We start from the raw sequence: 16,290 nt of genomic DNA on the forward strand, positions 1-16,290 counted from the left end.
GCTTAGCCCCTGGACTCTGTCTGGAGGCATGGGTTACTCAAGTTACAAAGGGTCATTTTAATAAGAAAACCTTTCCTGGGTGCAAGAAAGTAGCACATCGTTTTTTTTTTCTGCTGTTTTAGGTATGTTTGTTGACAACAATTAAGTGAAAAGGGGATTTTTTTTTTTTTGGAAATTTTTGAAAAATTAAGACAATATTTAACAATGATCCCTGAAATATGCATGCCTAGCAACATTACTTAATCAGGAAACTGCTATGACTATTGCTAGGCATTATGTAAATTACTTTTTGAATGTTACAGCATGTGTAGCTTTAAAATGTATGCATATAAGTAATAGGACTGTGCTGGATGCAGTAAGGGTGCTGTAAATATAGACTTTGGTCCAACAATGGTGTGGTCCATAATTTTTTGCTTTAGTTCCCACACTCACTACTCTGAATAAAAGCCTATCTGTGTTTTCCGCTTGTTCACACACAGCTGTTTTAAGCACTGGATATGATTATGTTGTTTTCTAAAACTTCCACTCTGAGATCCATTTTCAGATGTTTCCAAGCTCCAAAACGCTTAAAGGTTTCAGAGTTTTTTTGGGTTGAGTCTTTCGTATGCTGTGATTGTCCTTGGTATGTGCAATGATAATGACTTGTTCTTTGCAAGTACAGTACAGGGTTTAAGGTTTCTACATGGCTGATGAAGACCCTAATCACACGCTATTCCGATGAAATAGGAAGGTACTTTGTTCATTACCCCTGCTTCAGTGACACTCATATCCTACCAGATGGTCACTTTCCAATTGATTTGGCTCATCTGCCAAAAAAAAAAAAAAAAATCATGATTATAATATTGCACTTAAGAGACCGTGCACAATGGCTTTGTCTTACATATGGGAAAATCTCACAGTTCCAAAGCTGCAGATTCGGTATTGGCCTAAGGTCATTGCAAAGGTTACACACGGTAATAAATGCCAACCTGGGAAGCTTTAAATAGAGGCTCCTCGTAGGTGTAATAATGTGCTATAACCCATGGAAATAGAGGTCCTTTGCACAAATCGAAGTCAATTACCAGCATGTTATAACAACATGTATGATAAGCAGATGTCTAAAGGTTCAGTTGTCACATTGTAAACTGCAATGGTACTTAGAAGAGAGCAGACCTAGGCAAGGCTGAATAATCTCAATTTGTACATATTTATAGATGCCCACCTCCTTGATATATCTTTTTTAATTCATGCATGTTTTCAAAGAAATTATGAAAAATTCCCCATCCCTCCTCAATGTTTTGGTTGTTTTTTTTTTCTTAATCATGCTATTAACAAACCCATTATCAGTGAATTTATCTCTGTATAAAACAGTTCAATGATTGCTATAGACACAATTTCTAACAAAGTCATCATCAACAGTATGAGAAAGGAAGGCAGGTATTCATTCAGTTCCAAGGCATATTGTAGCTGTTATGGTTGTCTTACGCCTACACGTAGTGTTTTCTCTTCCTTTAAATTGTCACCTGTCTCTGGCTGACGGAGAGAGGCTCAAATGCTTTTCAAGTGCTGGGATGGACAGATTGACTAGAATGTCTGATTAGGAGGCAAGTCGACAAGACCATGATAAGGATCTGGCCAGTTATCTCTCAGCTGCACCATGTTGCCATGGTCACAGCACTGCGCTTCCTACATAATATTTTATTGCATATGCATTAGCTTTTATTACATGCAGATTCTGTGAGGTTTGACTGATCGGCATCACTCTTTCGTTTTGTCAACGCTTCCGATTGACCCTGCACAGTCTTAAAACAATAGCATTTAACATGTTTATGAGTGTTTTCTACTGGTGAAGAGGAGGAAGAGGAGGAGCAGAACACTTGTAAACACAATTTAATGTTACGTTCTGGCACAACTTCGTCTTTTTAGCAGCTTTCTACCCGTAAAAAGCTGTCGAAACAATCACAATAAATTTATTATGAAGCATTCTGACCCATCTGGATGCAGAGAAGGAGGACACATTAGCACCAAAATTTGAACATCCACTACAGTATATTGATATTCCTTCCTTGACTTACTGTCAACATATGGAGAGTAAATCATTTTCATATCATTGACCGGAATAATTATTTTATGATTCCTAGCGCAAAATAACTCTTACTTGTATGGCTCATTTGGATAATGAAATTATTTAGTTAAATGACACAGTAAGTATTGGGTTTCGTTTGGATTTAGTGTGATCACACTTCTTCTTTTCCTTTCGGCTTGTCCCTTTAGGGGTCGCCACAGCGCATCATCCTTTTCCATGTAAGCCTATCTCCTGCATCCACCTCTCGAACACCAACTGCCCTCATGTCTTCCCACACGACATCCATCAACCTTCTCTTTGGTCTTCCTCGAGCTCTCTTGCCTGGCAGCTCCATCCTCATTATCCTTCTACCAATATACTCACTATTTCTCCTCTGGATGTGTCCAAACCATCGAAGTCTGCTCTCTCTAACTTTGTCTCCAAAACATCGAACCTCTGATGAGCTCATTTCTAATTTTATCAAACCTGGTCACTCCGAGAGCAAACCTCAACATCTTCATTTCCACCACCTCCAGCTCTGCTTCCTGTTGTCTCTTCAGTGCCAGTGTCTCTAATCCGTACATCATGGCTGGCCTTACCACTGTTTTATAAACTTTGCCCTTCATCCTAGCAGAGACTCTTCTGTCACATAACACACCTGAAACCTTCCTCCACCTGTTCCAACCTGCTTGGACCCGTTTCTTCACTTCCTGACCACACTCACCATTGCTCTGGACGGTTGACCCCAAGTCTTTACACTCCACCCTTGCTATCTCTTCTCCCTGTAGCCTCACTCTTCCCCCACCACCCCTCTCATTCATGCACATATATTGTCTTACTTCAGCTAATCTTCATTCCTCTGCTTTCCAGTGCATGTCTCCATCTTTCTAACTGTTCCTCCACCTGCTCCCTGCTTTCACTGCAGATCACAATGTCATCTGCAAACATCATGGTCCACGGGGATTCCAGTCTAACCTCATCTGTCAGCCTATCCATCACCACTGCAAACAGGAAGGGGCTCAGGGCTGATCCCTGATGCAGTCCCACCTCCACCTTAAATTCGTCTGTCACACCTACAGCACACCTCACCACTGTTCTGCTGCCCTCGTACATGTATTGTTGTATGTATTATTCTAACATACTTCTCTGCCACTCCAGACTTTCGCATGCTGTACCACAGTTCCTCTCTGGGTACTCTATCATAGGCTTTCTCTCGATCTACAAAGACACAATGTAGCTCCTTCTGACCTTCTCTGTACTTTTCCATCAACATCCTCAAGGCAAATAATGCATCTGTGGTACTCTTTCTAGGCATGAAACCATACTGTTGCTCGCAAATACTCACTTCTGTCCTGAGTCTAGCCTCCACTACTCTTTCTCATAACTTAATTGTGTGGCTCATCAACCTTATTCCTCTATAGTTACCAAAGTTCTGCACATCACACTTGTTCTTAAAAATGGGCACCAGCACACTTTTCCTCCATTCCTCAGGCATCTTCTCACGCGCTAGAATTCTACTGAACAAGCTGGTGAAAAACTCCACAGCCACCTCTCCTAGATGCTTCCATACCTCCACAGGAATGTCATCAGGACCAACCCCCTTTCCATTTTTCATCCTCTTTGCTGCCTTTCTAACTTCCCCCTTACTCATTGCCACTTCCTGGTCTACCACAATAGCCTCTTCTACTCTCCCTTCTCATTTTCCTCATTCATCAACTCCTCGAAGTATTTTTTCCATTTAGCTAGCACACTGCTGGCACCAGTCCACATATTTCCATCTCTATCCTTAATCACCCTAACCTGCTGCACATCCTTCCCATCTATATCCCTCTGTCTGGCCATCCTGTATAGATCCTTTTCTCCTTCTTTAGTGTCCAACCTGGCATACATGTCATCAAATGCCTCTTGTTTGGCCTTTGCCACCTCTACCTTTGCCCTGTGTCGCATCTCAATGTATTCCTTTCGCCTCTCCTCGGTCCTCTCAGTGTCCAATTTCTTCTTAGCTAACCTTTTTCCTTGTATGATTTCCTGTACTGTGAGGTTCCACCACCAAGTCTCCTTCTCTCCTTTCCTGCCAGAAGATACACCAAGTACTTGCCTGCCTGTCTCTCTGATCACCTTGGCTGCAATGCTCCAGTCTTCTGCGAGCTCCTCCTGTCCACGGAGAGCCTGTCTCACCTCTTCCCGAAAAGCTGCACAACTCTCGTCCTGTCTCAGCTTCCACCACATGGTTCTCTGCTCTGCCTTTGTCTTCCTAATCTTCCTCCCCACCACCAGAGTCATTTTACACACCACCATCCTATGCTGTCTAGCCACACTCTCCCCTACCACAATCTTACAGTCGGTAACCTCCTTCAGATTAAATCGTCTGCACAAGATGTAATCCACCTGCGCGCTTTTACCTCCGCTCTTGTAGGTCACCCTATGTTCCTGCCTCTTCTGGAAAAAAGTGTTCACTACATCCATTTGCATCCTTTTTGCAAAGTCTACCACCATCTGTCTCTCCAAGTTTCTTTCCTGGATGCCGTACTTACCCATCACTTCTTCATCACCCCTATTTCCTTCACCAACATGTCCATTACAATCTGCACCAATCACAACTCTCTCTGTCTTGGATGCTCAGAACTACTTCGTCTAGCTCCTTCCAGAATGTTCTGTGGGGCATAGCCACTAATCACATTATACATAACACCCTCAATTTCAAGTTTCAGCCTCATCACTCGATCTGATACTCTTTTCACTTCCAAGACATTCTTAGCCAACTCTTCTTTTAAAATAATCCCGACTCCATTTCTCTTCCCATCTACACCATGGTAAAACAATTTAAACCCTGCCCCTAAACTTCTAGCCTTACTGCCTTTCCACCTGGACACACAATAAATAAACCTTTCTCCTAATCATCATGTCAACCAACTCCCGAGATTTTCCTGTCATAGTACCAACATTCAAAGTCCCCACATTCAGTTCTAGGCTCTGTACTTTCCTCTTCTCTTTCTGCCGAAGAACCCGCTTTCCACCTCTTCTTCTTCTTCGACATCGACCCACAGTAGCTGAATTTCCAACGGCACCCTGCAGGTTGACGGCGCCGGTGGCGGACGTTGTTAACCCGGGTCACGGCCTATCCGGTATGGAATTCTTTGGATCAACGCTCATATTTGTTTGGCAAAGTTTTAAGCCGGATGCCCTTCCTGACCCAACCTCTGCATTTATCCGGGCTTGGGACCGGCCTACAGTTTGCACTGGCTTGTGCCCCCCATAGGGCTGCATTATTTAGTGTGATGACACACAAAATATCCTCTTGTAATTGTGATTCATGAATATGCCAGTCCAAGACTGATGGTGCTATGCTGTTTTATTTTTTTTCTGTGTATAAAAACAGAGTTGTGACTTGCCTACACCCAAAACCCAAACCCAAACTACTGGAGTTTGCAGTGCAAGTACACTAGGATAGGTGGGACACCTACATTTTTTGATATTTTTTTTTTACAGTATCACAAATTTAAAAATCTGGTTTTCAGAAATATTTTGCATGTGATTCAATGTTGAAAATACTTTAAATACTTTACTTTAAAAAAATAAAAATAACCACAAAGTTTTATCACCACGAGAATACCACATAATAAAGTGGAACCACCATAGTCGACCACAATCTGATTTTGGATGGTTTGTTGGGAATTGGAAACAATGTTTCACTTAGGAAATAATGGAAAACAAATAAATTGTTCCAGGTTCACACTGCCACCATCATACAACCTTTATTTACTGTACAGGCAATGTTTTAAGTACAAAAATGTAAGTATAAACACGTTAACCACTGTTAATATTAAAATGATGCAGCACTCCTTAAACTCTCTCTTAACTTTAATGACGAGGTGGCAATGCTCAAGTTAGTCACGTCACAGACCTCTCGTGTGTATATATATATAGCACATTGTTAAAAACATTCTTATCATTCTTAATCGACACAAGTGTAAGTTTACCACTGTAACATACAAAAATAAAATGAAAATACCTTTCATAAAATGTGACGACGCCTACTGCAGCTATTGTATCAATCTTGTAGCTACAACAAACGTAATATATAATACAGGTAGCAGTTATCCATGAACGCTTACAGTTTTGATTCAAATTATTCTGCATGCAACTGAGTGCCATGCTGGCTGTACTTTGTTTTCCTTTTTCTGTTGGCTGTTTGTTATCCCACATGTACCACCTGACACCATGCTCGGAAAGTAGTACAGCCTTGGGTCTAATCAATGCAGAGCGACTTTTGGACAATAATGCACTGAGACAGCTGAGGAATTAAGTGCATTTCGGGGACATACCATTTCATCCAATGTCTGGATTTTGACTCAATAATAGAGCATTATTACAGGGCCTGTCATCTGCGTGGTTGGAAATACATCATCATTCCCGTAATACATGGGTGAGAGTCGTATAGTATTCATAGGTGTCAGTGTATAGCTGCAGTCTGTTTTCCTACTTAAGCACAATGACTACATCAGTTTCAAATAATAAAACCAGAAACTGACTTTTCAAAGGCCCTCTCTAGTGATTTAAGTATTTTAACAGCAATTGCTTCATACTGAGCACCAGTGGGTATGGCTGCCAAGTTAGGGAACAAACTCAAAGGTTCTTGCACATAACTAAAGAACCCAAAACACTTGCACTGAATAACTACAAAGAGAAGTTGAATGCATCACCCATGTACTGTTAAGTATTTAATGGCAAGCTCTTACATCGTCTGAAATGCAATCTCCTTGCAGCAACCATGCAGGTTAGTATTTGTGTATAAAATGTGGCAGTGAATGATGATGTACATTGCTTTTACACATTACGCTGTCCACTTTTAACCACACTGACGTGAAGTAAAGATTGGCTGTCAACAGCTGTTCCTAACATGCCATGTTTTAATATTTCCACCCCCTCACATGAGATCTTTGTCACAAGTCAAGACATACACTGTTTCCTTTTTGACTCCAGCAAGAAAAGGGTTACAAAAATGAAATATCTCTGAAATGTATCATTGTGTCATTGCTTTACACAAGATTTCTTTGAGAGCCAGCGGAGGAAGAAAAGATCCTTCCTTGATTGGATGCCCCTAAACAAATGAAGTCTTATAGAGAGGTTAGCTAGGCTGTGGCAGCTGCCCCCTCCATACAAATATATCCTTTGTTTACTCTGAGCTCTACACTACACTAAGCATCTTTAGAAGAAGAGCTTTCACCTGATTGGTGCACAAATGGAGGATCAGGCTATATAAAGTGACATTTATCTTCCTTTATAAAATACCACAGTAGCATTTTCGGGTGAGGGCCACAATTCAGCAGCTTAATCCCCTCCCATTGTAGCATACCATTTAATCAGACAAAGATAATTGTATTTGCACTTAATTGATGAAGTAGCCAATAGGGTAAAATAAACTGATCTATTCCAAGCAGTTTTAGTAGTCCTGAAGTCAGTAGTTAAGGCAACTGCTGCTGCAAAAAGTGCTTTGTAAACACAAGCAAATGCATGTATGGATTGGTCTCATTTGTACAGGTGCCAATGAAATACAGCAAAACAAGTGCATGTAACCCAGCCACAAAAACCTCATTAAAGAGCCTGGAGCTCTGGAATATAGCTAGCACACTGGCATTTAAGGGACAAAAAAGCAACAGATGCTCAAAAATGGGATATTATGATTCAGTGCTGTTTGTGGTTTAGAACAGAGGAGCATCTGGCAATTTGGTTAAGCTTTATACTGTATCAGTGTGCTGTAATACTTGACATGGTAAGGCATGAGTAGCCAAAGATGTTCTGTAATTGGAACTGTTTGCTTCTTTATGTTCACTTTCAGCTGGGTATTTTATGGCTTGATATTGATTTGGATTTTTGCCCCGCCCATACTCAGCCTCATACAACCCCCATTAGTGCTGATTTTGAAATTCCTTCCTGCAAAGTCAATTAGATTGCATTTGCGTACAGTTTTTTTTGTATATTATTTGTTAAGGGAAAAATTTTTTTTTATTGTGGTGTAACACAGCATAGAAATCAAGGACAGACAACAGCCGTCACACACTGTGTTTCAAAAAACAACAACAACATAGCTTTGGATCTATGTATATTTGATTACAAGATTCTCAGGTTATTCGTTGTTTGTATGTGTTTGCTCATTCATACTATTGAAAAAACCTTAAATTAACTTGACTTTTTAGCCAAACAATGAAACCCTTTACAATTATAGATTTTTATTTATTTTTTTATTTATTTTATTCAGGTGCAGTAAGGGTTAGATGTATGCGATATGGACAAAATTTTACATCCAAATACAAGTAATTTTATATCCCAATAAAAATATATATCCTGATATACAATAGTTCCCTTAAATTATTATTATTAAACATGAAATGAATTGCAAATTTCTCAGATCTTTTCTTCATTTATTTATATAAAACATGTTATACAAACCACACAATTAAATGAATAAAATATTAATAAAATAAAATAAAACACAAATATCCAGTGACCAAATAAATACCATTCAAAATAGGAAACCACATTTCAAGGCATTCAGTTAAGTGCAAAGAATTTAAATAAATACAACACAAGTGTTTAATGTAACATTCAAGTACAGTATGCCAAGCATTTATCCAGTAGAAGTGTTAGTAAGCGGAGCAAAATAAATTACAGGATTCCCTCAGTAGCGGCAAGGAAAATCTAACGTTACAAATGACAGAGGATTTTATCGTATGATAGATGTTTTACCTCATGTTGTTACTGTTGAATGAAAAAATGTATTGCATTTCAGCGGAGTAAGAGTAAATAGTATAAAGATGTTGCCTTTGTTCACATCCATCTCTTACATATTGTGTTTCTCAGTGTCGGCCCCGCTCCCAATTGATTCCCCCCGATAATGCTCTCTTTCCACTCCCTCAGGGTTCAGTCGGGCTGCCCTGCCATTTGGCTTAGTACGGAGAGAGCTGTCTTGTGAGGGTTACCCCATCGATCTGCGCTGTCCAGGAAGTGATGTCATAACGATCGAAAGCGCCAACTATGGGCGGACAGATGACAAGATCTGCGACGCTGACCCTTTCCAGATGGAGAACATCAACTGCTATCTTCCAGAAGCATACAAGATCATGTCACAGAGGTAAACTCTTGCACCTTGCAATCTGTATTAGAAGCTCCAGTATACGTGGGTTGACCACCAGGGCAACAAACTCTGGACTGCTGTCAACTGTTTGTTTTTTGTGAAGTTGTCTCTTTTGGCTTCCTTTTTTTCAAAATCCCTCTGCTCCTCTTGCATTTGGAGGGAAAATCTTTAACATGGTTGCTGTCCAATTGATCGACTCCATCAAAAATATACAAACTCAATATAGTAGCTGTGGAGTTGGAAAAATAAAATAAAATAAGGCAGTGGTTTTTCGTCAGCATGCAAGGACAACATACAATACTGAGGCAAAGCCTAAAGTGACAGCTAATGATTATTATGAATACAGAATAATGCTCACAATTGGTAGTACATTTAGTGTGTTTCATTATGTACAATCATCCAGGACTGTTACCTTTAGGTTTGCTTATTAGTGAAGCTTACTCTAACTCTTAACAGTCCTTAAATGCTTATTTATAACAAACTTCAACAATCACACACACCCGTATCTTTGTTTTGATATAAAACACCACTAGTTATTAAATTTTTGGGCAAATGCAGTTTTTGTTCATTTTCCTAACTAGTCTTTGCGCTTTACACATTTATAATCATCAGTTTTATAGTCTGGAGTTTTTTTGTTTTTTTAAATCAAAACTACCAGTGATGACAACAATATTCCTTTTGAAAATTACTAAAAACACAGTGTTTCAAATTATTATGGCAACAGTTTTTTTTGTCAGTATATAGAGAGAACTACTGTAATTTCTCATGTATAATGCGCATTCCCCCCCCCCCCCCCCCCAAATGTCAAGTTAATGGTGCGCATTATACATAGCTATAGGGGGAAATGGGGAGGGGGAAACTTTCCCACTTTATAAATGTATGCTGTCTTCTAGAGGTTATGAAAAAAGCTGTACACATTCATTCCAATATGCCACCGCCACCTAGACGTGATGAGAAAGGTGTACACTTTCATTGTAATATACCACAACCTAGAGGTTATGAAAAAGGTGTAGCCTACACTTTCATTCCAATTTGACAGGGGTACGTATGACTGCAAATATGTACAGTTGTGCTCATAAGTTTACATATCCTGGCAGAATTTGTGAACAACAACCATCATTTTCTTTATGGTTATGTTTTGTTTAATGAGAATTCTTTTCTGAAATTCTTGACAGTTTAATTTGAATCCCATTAAAATAACATTAAATGTGTTTCATTGGGCCCTTCATGTTTTCTTTAAAGAATTGTACTCATCTTACAAATTCTGCTTGGGTAATCAAACATATGAGCACAACTTTGTGTTTTCTCATTTACTAAATAAAAGTAGGGCTGTGAATTTCAAAATAGAGCTAGTGTTACATGTTCAAATAAAGTGTTTAACTTCAGAATAATTATTTGAAAAGCACTAACAAAATACAGATAATACTTCATGTTTTGATCATATGGGTAGAAGCAAAAGCATGCATTGTAAAAATACAGTATACATAGGCAGAAGGGTTTTCCAGAATTTTGAGGTCAACTTTGGGGGTGTGTATTATACATGGGTGCGCATTATACACGAGGAATTACGGTAGGTATACTTTCAAAACCAAAACATTCTATTTCAACCAACGATCTCCATCCATTGAAATTATACAGTAAGTTTATATGTAGTTTATGCCAGTATTTATTTGCGGATGCAATAATTACTGTTGGACAAACACAAAGTACCCCGCTGTATTGCGTTTGCGTCTCTGCTGTATTGTTTTTTTAAGCAATCATGTCTTTTGTGTGTTTTTACAGTACACTTACTTTAATGCCCTCCAAGTAGGAAAGGAGCACCATATAGTCGCCAGTGGACTTTTCAGCCATTTATTAAACCACTGGAGAACAGTAAAACACAAATAAGACACTCACACGCTAATTTCACATTTAAAGTATGACATATTTCCCAGATGGATTTCAATGGCATTCATGTCACAGAAAAACTCCACATTCCGGGAATTCTACCCTCCCGCAGATGTGAATTAGTCATGCCTCTCAAGCCGTTATGCGCAAACCAGATATGCACTGCGGGTGTGTCAGAAGTCATTACCGGAGAATCCGCATACCTTGAAACTGCGCAAGCCAGGCACATAAAATACAGACTGATGCACTAACGGGAGAGTATGGCCCTTAAAGACATTTTTTTTTAAATTTACAATGGTGATGCATTTCTTTCACAAGTCATTGCACTATTTCACATTTTTCATCAGCAAAAAGATCATTCTTTTTCCACATACCTGTACGCCATGAAAACTATGACTTGCTTAATGTGTGACAACGGTTATAAAGTGATTTTTGTTTAATTAGGCTCAGCTGGGAAATTCTTTGTCAAACCTGTTTGATATGGATATCAGTGATCTAAACTTAAGGCTGCAATATTGGTATCGAATTGCAACTGAAAAAGTTGAATAGGAACATCCCTAAATAATATACAGTATGATTGGGAACCCAATGTAAATTTTCTAACCCATTGCAGCTTTTGTAGGGCAGTAGGTAATATTTTGGACAATTGTATACTGCTGGCTTTGAGGAAATATTTTGGGGATAATGCGTTTCTGTTCCAGCATGACTGTGCCCCGGTGCATCAAGCATTTCTGGATAAGTTTGGTGTGAAAGAACTTGAGAGCAGACAGCTCATTCAAAGACAATTGGAATGGACTACAACAGAGTTTTTGCACAAATGTGGGGCTAACTTCAACGTTATAGGTGTCATGGCCAGGCTCTCCATATTTTGGGTTTGGAAAGACAGATGATTTAGTGTGGAAGTCTGCCTGTGGTGTTTATGTGCGTTCACATGCAACTCCTGTAAGGGTTCCAGTGCCATAGCTGTAAATGTGAGCCCTTAAAACATGAGAGCAGTTGTCACATTGGGATGCCATCAGGGGCAAAGTGCACTTGGTAGAATGACCTATGAATCCCACTGAAAGATACTGTATGGTAGAAGAACGTCAGCAACTTTGGTTAGCCGCTTTGGGAAATGAAGACAACACAAAACGCTGAAATAAAACAGCAGGGCCCTTGTATGCAGGGGGCTTATTGTCAAGTCCTGTTTGATGAAGTCAGATAGCTGACTCACATAGTCTGTCTTGAAAGAGTTCAGTCTGTCTGCTCCCTCCTTGTGGCTCTGCGTATTAACCGAACAACAACCTCCCTCGGACAAAATAATACTGCACTGAAGCACAAATACTGCCCAGCAGGAGCTGCCTGTGAACAAAAGTGGAACAGTGTTGCTGAAATATTCTCGGCCAGTATCTTTCAAAGACGCAGATCAGGTTGTATGCACTCTCCTGAGAGTGCTAGTAATGTTAGTTATTTTCAGTTTTTAAGTCCCACTGCAGAATTGCGATGTTTAGTCTCTCTTTGGAAACTGCAGAAATAACCTCAGAGAAGTTCTTATCAAATCCCAATGCGTTGCCCACAACAGAATGACACTAAATTCCATCAATATCGCATTTCAGACATTACTTGAGCGTATGTAAGCTCTTGCAAGATATTTCATCACTGAAGAGCAGGAATTCATGCTATTATTCAACAGATTTTTTTTTTCTGAATCCAATATGTGGTATCTAAAAGCAGTTTTGGTAGCAGCAAAGCAAAAAAAGAAATAAAAATAAAATTCCAAAAATACTGTTATTAAAACAAATAAATTAAATCACAACAAGCCATGACTGAATACTGATTTATTGGTTGATTGCCAGATTACCTAAAATGTGAAGTGTAATGAATCAAGGGGGTAGCGACAGATCAGCAACAGGGTGGATGTTGAGTCCTAGCCACAAGGTCACAGTCTACAACAGTTGTTCTCAACTGTTGTCAAAATGGGACCCACGTTTTCCTGTTTAAGTCATGACCCAACAATAAAGACTATAACAATAAACATTAACAACAATAAAGAAAAAGTATTGTTCAAAAATATCCTTTCAAAACACGAAATCCGAATAAAACTAAATACAGTATTTGTATGAAAAACCATGTCTATAAAACAATCAAATGAAAACAAAAAAACAGTGTCAGAGGTCCCGCTGTGATATTTTCCTGCCTGTCTGCTGACCCATAATGAATTCAGGACCCACTTTTGGGTACCCACCCACCAGTTGAGAATCATCCATCCATCCATTTTCCGTACCGCTTATCCATACTAGGGTGGCGGGCGTGGTGGAGCCTACCCCAGCTGACTCTGGGCAAGAGGCAGGTGTACACCCTGAACTGGTCGCCAGCCGATCGCAGGGCACAAATAGACAAACAACGATTTCCACTCACATTCACACCTACGGGAAATTTGGATTTTTCAATTAACCTACCTTGCATGTTTTTGGGATGTGGGAGGAAACCGGAGTACCCGGAGAAAACCCACGCAGGCACGGGGAGACCATGCAAACTCCACACAGGAGATGCCGAATTTGAACTCGGGTCCTCAGAACTGTGAGGCGGACTGTCAGAGCAAACGCATTAGAGTTTGTTTTAAAGTGAACCAAACCTGACGAATGTGAACACAGCCTAAAGACAACTCTTTATTGAGTCCCACTGGTTCCTTTGTAAGATTTCTCCCTCCAACGCTTACAACAGTCCCAGTCCAAGGATGTGGAAATCTAATCACCTCTAATCAGATGATGAGGACCACAATTAGGACAGGAAAAGTTCCCATAAGAAATGCGAAGATATCTTTAGCTCCACATTTCTAAATGGCTCTGTAGATTTAGTGTTTAGAAACTTGTGAATTTAAAAGTTTTGAATTGCATTAAAGCTAATACTTATTCAGTAGATTCTTGCCACACGCTATATAGAAGGCCAACCCACCAGAATTGCGCTCTGTGAATATGTTTCCCCCTATTCTTAGGAACCCATCTCCCTTTCTGTTGTTTGGTGGGTGACATCATAGGTAGCCTGACACTAAAACGTGATGATTCACAATACTAATAAGTGGCTTACATTGACGGATTTGTTTTTGACTAATGAGCTTCGGTGCAGCTATTCAGAAGCAAGATCATTGATCATTGCACTGTAACACGGCCCAGTCGCGCCATGCCAGCAGGTCATCGTTTTTGGAAGGAGTGAATCATTCACATAAATGATCAATGTTGATAGCTCTCTAATAGATGAAGCAAAACTCATCAGTGTGCAAAAGACCAATACGGCCTGGACTGACATAAAAATCATGAGTAATTATCATTAAAAGGATTATTCAACAATGAAACATTTGGTTTTTAATAACATTGATAGATTTAATAATGGGATGCTTTTATATAAACTTTCACACTGGAGGATAAATTCAAAGTGTAATCAATGTTTTCTTTTTTAGTCTTATCAATCACTGTAAGGCAGTTGTGGAGCCAAAACGATAGTTCTCACATTATTTATATCAGTGACAGTGGTGCTTGCATGACTCTCCGAGGAGCTCCATTGTTGCCGCCTGAGAGCACAGCGCCTTGTTTGTCTCCCCCGTACGCACGGCGAGTTTTATTTAAAGCACAGCAGATAAACATTTCATAAAGAGCCACATGCATCTGGGTTGTTCCAGAGGGGTGTGCACAAGTCCACGGGCCATGAAACAGCTCCTTGCGCAACACTTTATTGATGATGATGGCCTAAAAGCAAAACATTTTAGCATTCTTCATTGATTCTTAGTGCGTAAACATCTAATACCGAAAAACAATAATAATTTATGGACTTTGTCTTCTTAAATAAAAAGTCAAGTTGGGAAATTTTATTTGGGACATTAGTTGACATGCACCGTATGTTAATCGAAGCAAAAGTGTTTAGGCTGTGTTTGTGCTCTGCATTGTTCATTCTTAATTTCAACAATGTTGAATCGATTTTTTTTTCATATTCAACCTTTGATGTCCCTCTACATTATATATATATATATATATATATATATATATATATATATATATATATATATATACACACACACACACACACACACACACACACACATACACACACACATATATATATGGCGGCACGGTGTGCGACTGGCTAGAGCGTCAGCCTCACAGTTCTGAGGACCAGAGTTCAATCCCCGGCCCCGCCTGTGTGGAGTTTGCATGTTCTCCCCGTGCCTGCGTGGGTTTTCTCCGGGCACTCCGGTTTCCTCCCACATCCCAAAAACATGCATGAATTGGAGACTCTAAATTGCCCGTAGGTGTGAATGTGAGTGTGAATGGTTGTTTGTTTGTATGTGCACTGCGATTGGCTGGCAACCAGTTCAGGGTGTACCCCGCCTCCTGCTATATATATATATATATATATATATATATATATATATATATATATATACTGTGCATTTGGAAAGTAGGAAAGTATTCACAGCGCTTCATTTTTTTCACATTTTTGTTGTTACAGCCTCATTCCAAAATGAAATAAATTAATTTTTTCCATCTACACACAACACCCCATAATGTCCATTTTTTGGCAAGTTTATTAAAAATAAAAAACTAAGAAATGACATGTACGTAAGTATTCACAGCCTTTGCCATAAGGCTCAAAATTGAGCTTCCACTGATCATCCTTGATAGGTTCCTACAGCTTCATTGGAGTCCACATGTGGCAAATTCAGTTGATGGGCATGATTTGGTAAGGCACACACCTGTCTCCATAAGTCCCACAGGTGACAGTGCATGTCAGAGCACAAACCAAGCATGAAGTCAAAGTAATTGTCTGTAGACCTCAGAGACAGGATTGTCTCAAAGCACAAATCTGGAGAAGGGTACAGAAAAAATTCTGCCGCTTTGAAGTTTCCAATGAGCACAGTGGCCTCCATCATCTGTAAATGGAAGAAGTTCTGTTGTCGTATGATTGTTGGCTTTGTTCCTTGTTACGGAAAGGAAAGTAAAAACGGCTACCGAAAATGGGCAAAAAATGCAGAGGAATCTCCATCCTGTGGTGTCCTAGCCAATACCAGCCGTAGCGACACCCCCGACTGACTTGAAGGGGAACTGCAGTACATTTTCAAAACTGCACGCGTGGGTTGTGCTCGAGTATAAAGGCAAACTGCGTGCGGTATAGCCGCAGTGACGTCAGCGCGGTCACCGCCCGCGCGAGTATAAAGAAGCCTTTCGGCTACATTTTCACTTTGTTTCCAGTG

At 39.8% G+C, this 16,290-nt stretch overlaps 1 protein-coding gene across 37 annotated transcripts in view; it reads left to right on the forward strand.

Moving 5' to 3' along the window:
- adgrl2a (adhesion G protein-coupled receptor L2a) overlaps positions 1–16,290 on the forward strand; it is a 147,461-nt gene that overhangs the window by 54,954 nt on the left and 76,217 nt on the right. For all 37 annotated transcript variants that reach the window (XM_061779038.1, XM_061779073.1, XM_061779072.1 and 34 more), the window contains exon 3: positions 8,963–9,176. In XM_061779038.1, coding sequence (XP_061635022.1) covers positions 8,963–9,176 — 214 coding nt within the window. The remainder of the gene's footprint in view (positions 1–8,962; positions 9,177–16,290) is intronic.

This window comes from Phyllopteryx taeniolatus, chromosome 7 (assembly GCF_024500385.1).
Source record: "Phyllopteryx taeniolatus isolate TA_2022b chromosome 7, UOR_Ptae_1.2, whole genome shotgun sequence".
Classification (NCBI taxonomy): Eukaryota; Metazoa; Chordata; class Actinopteri; order Syngnathiformes; family Syngnathidae; genus Phyllopteryx; species Phyllopteryx taeniolatus.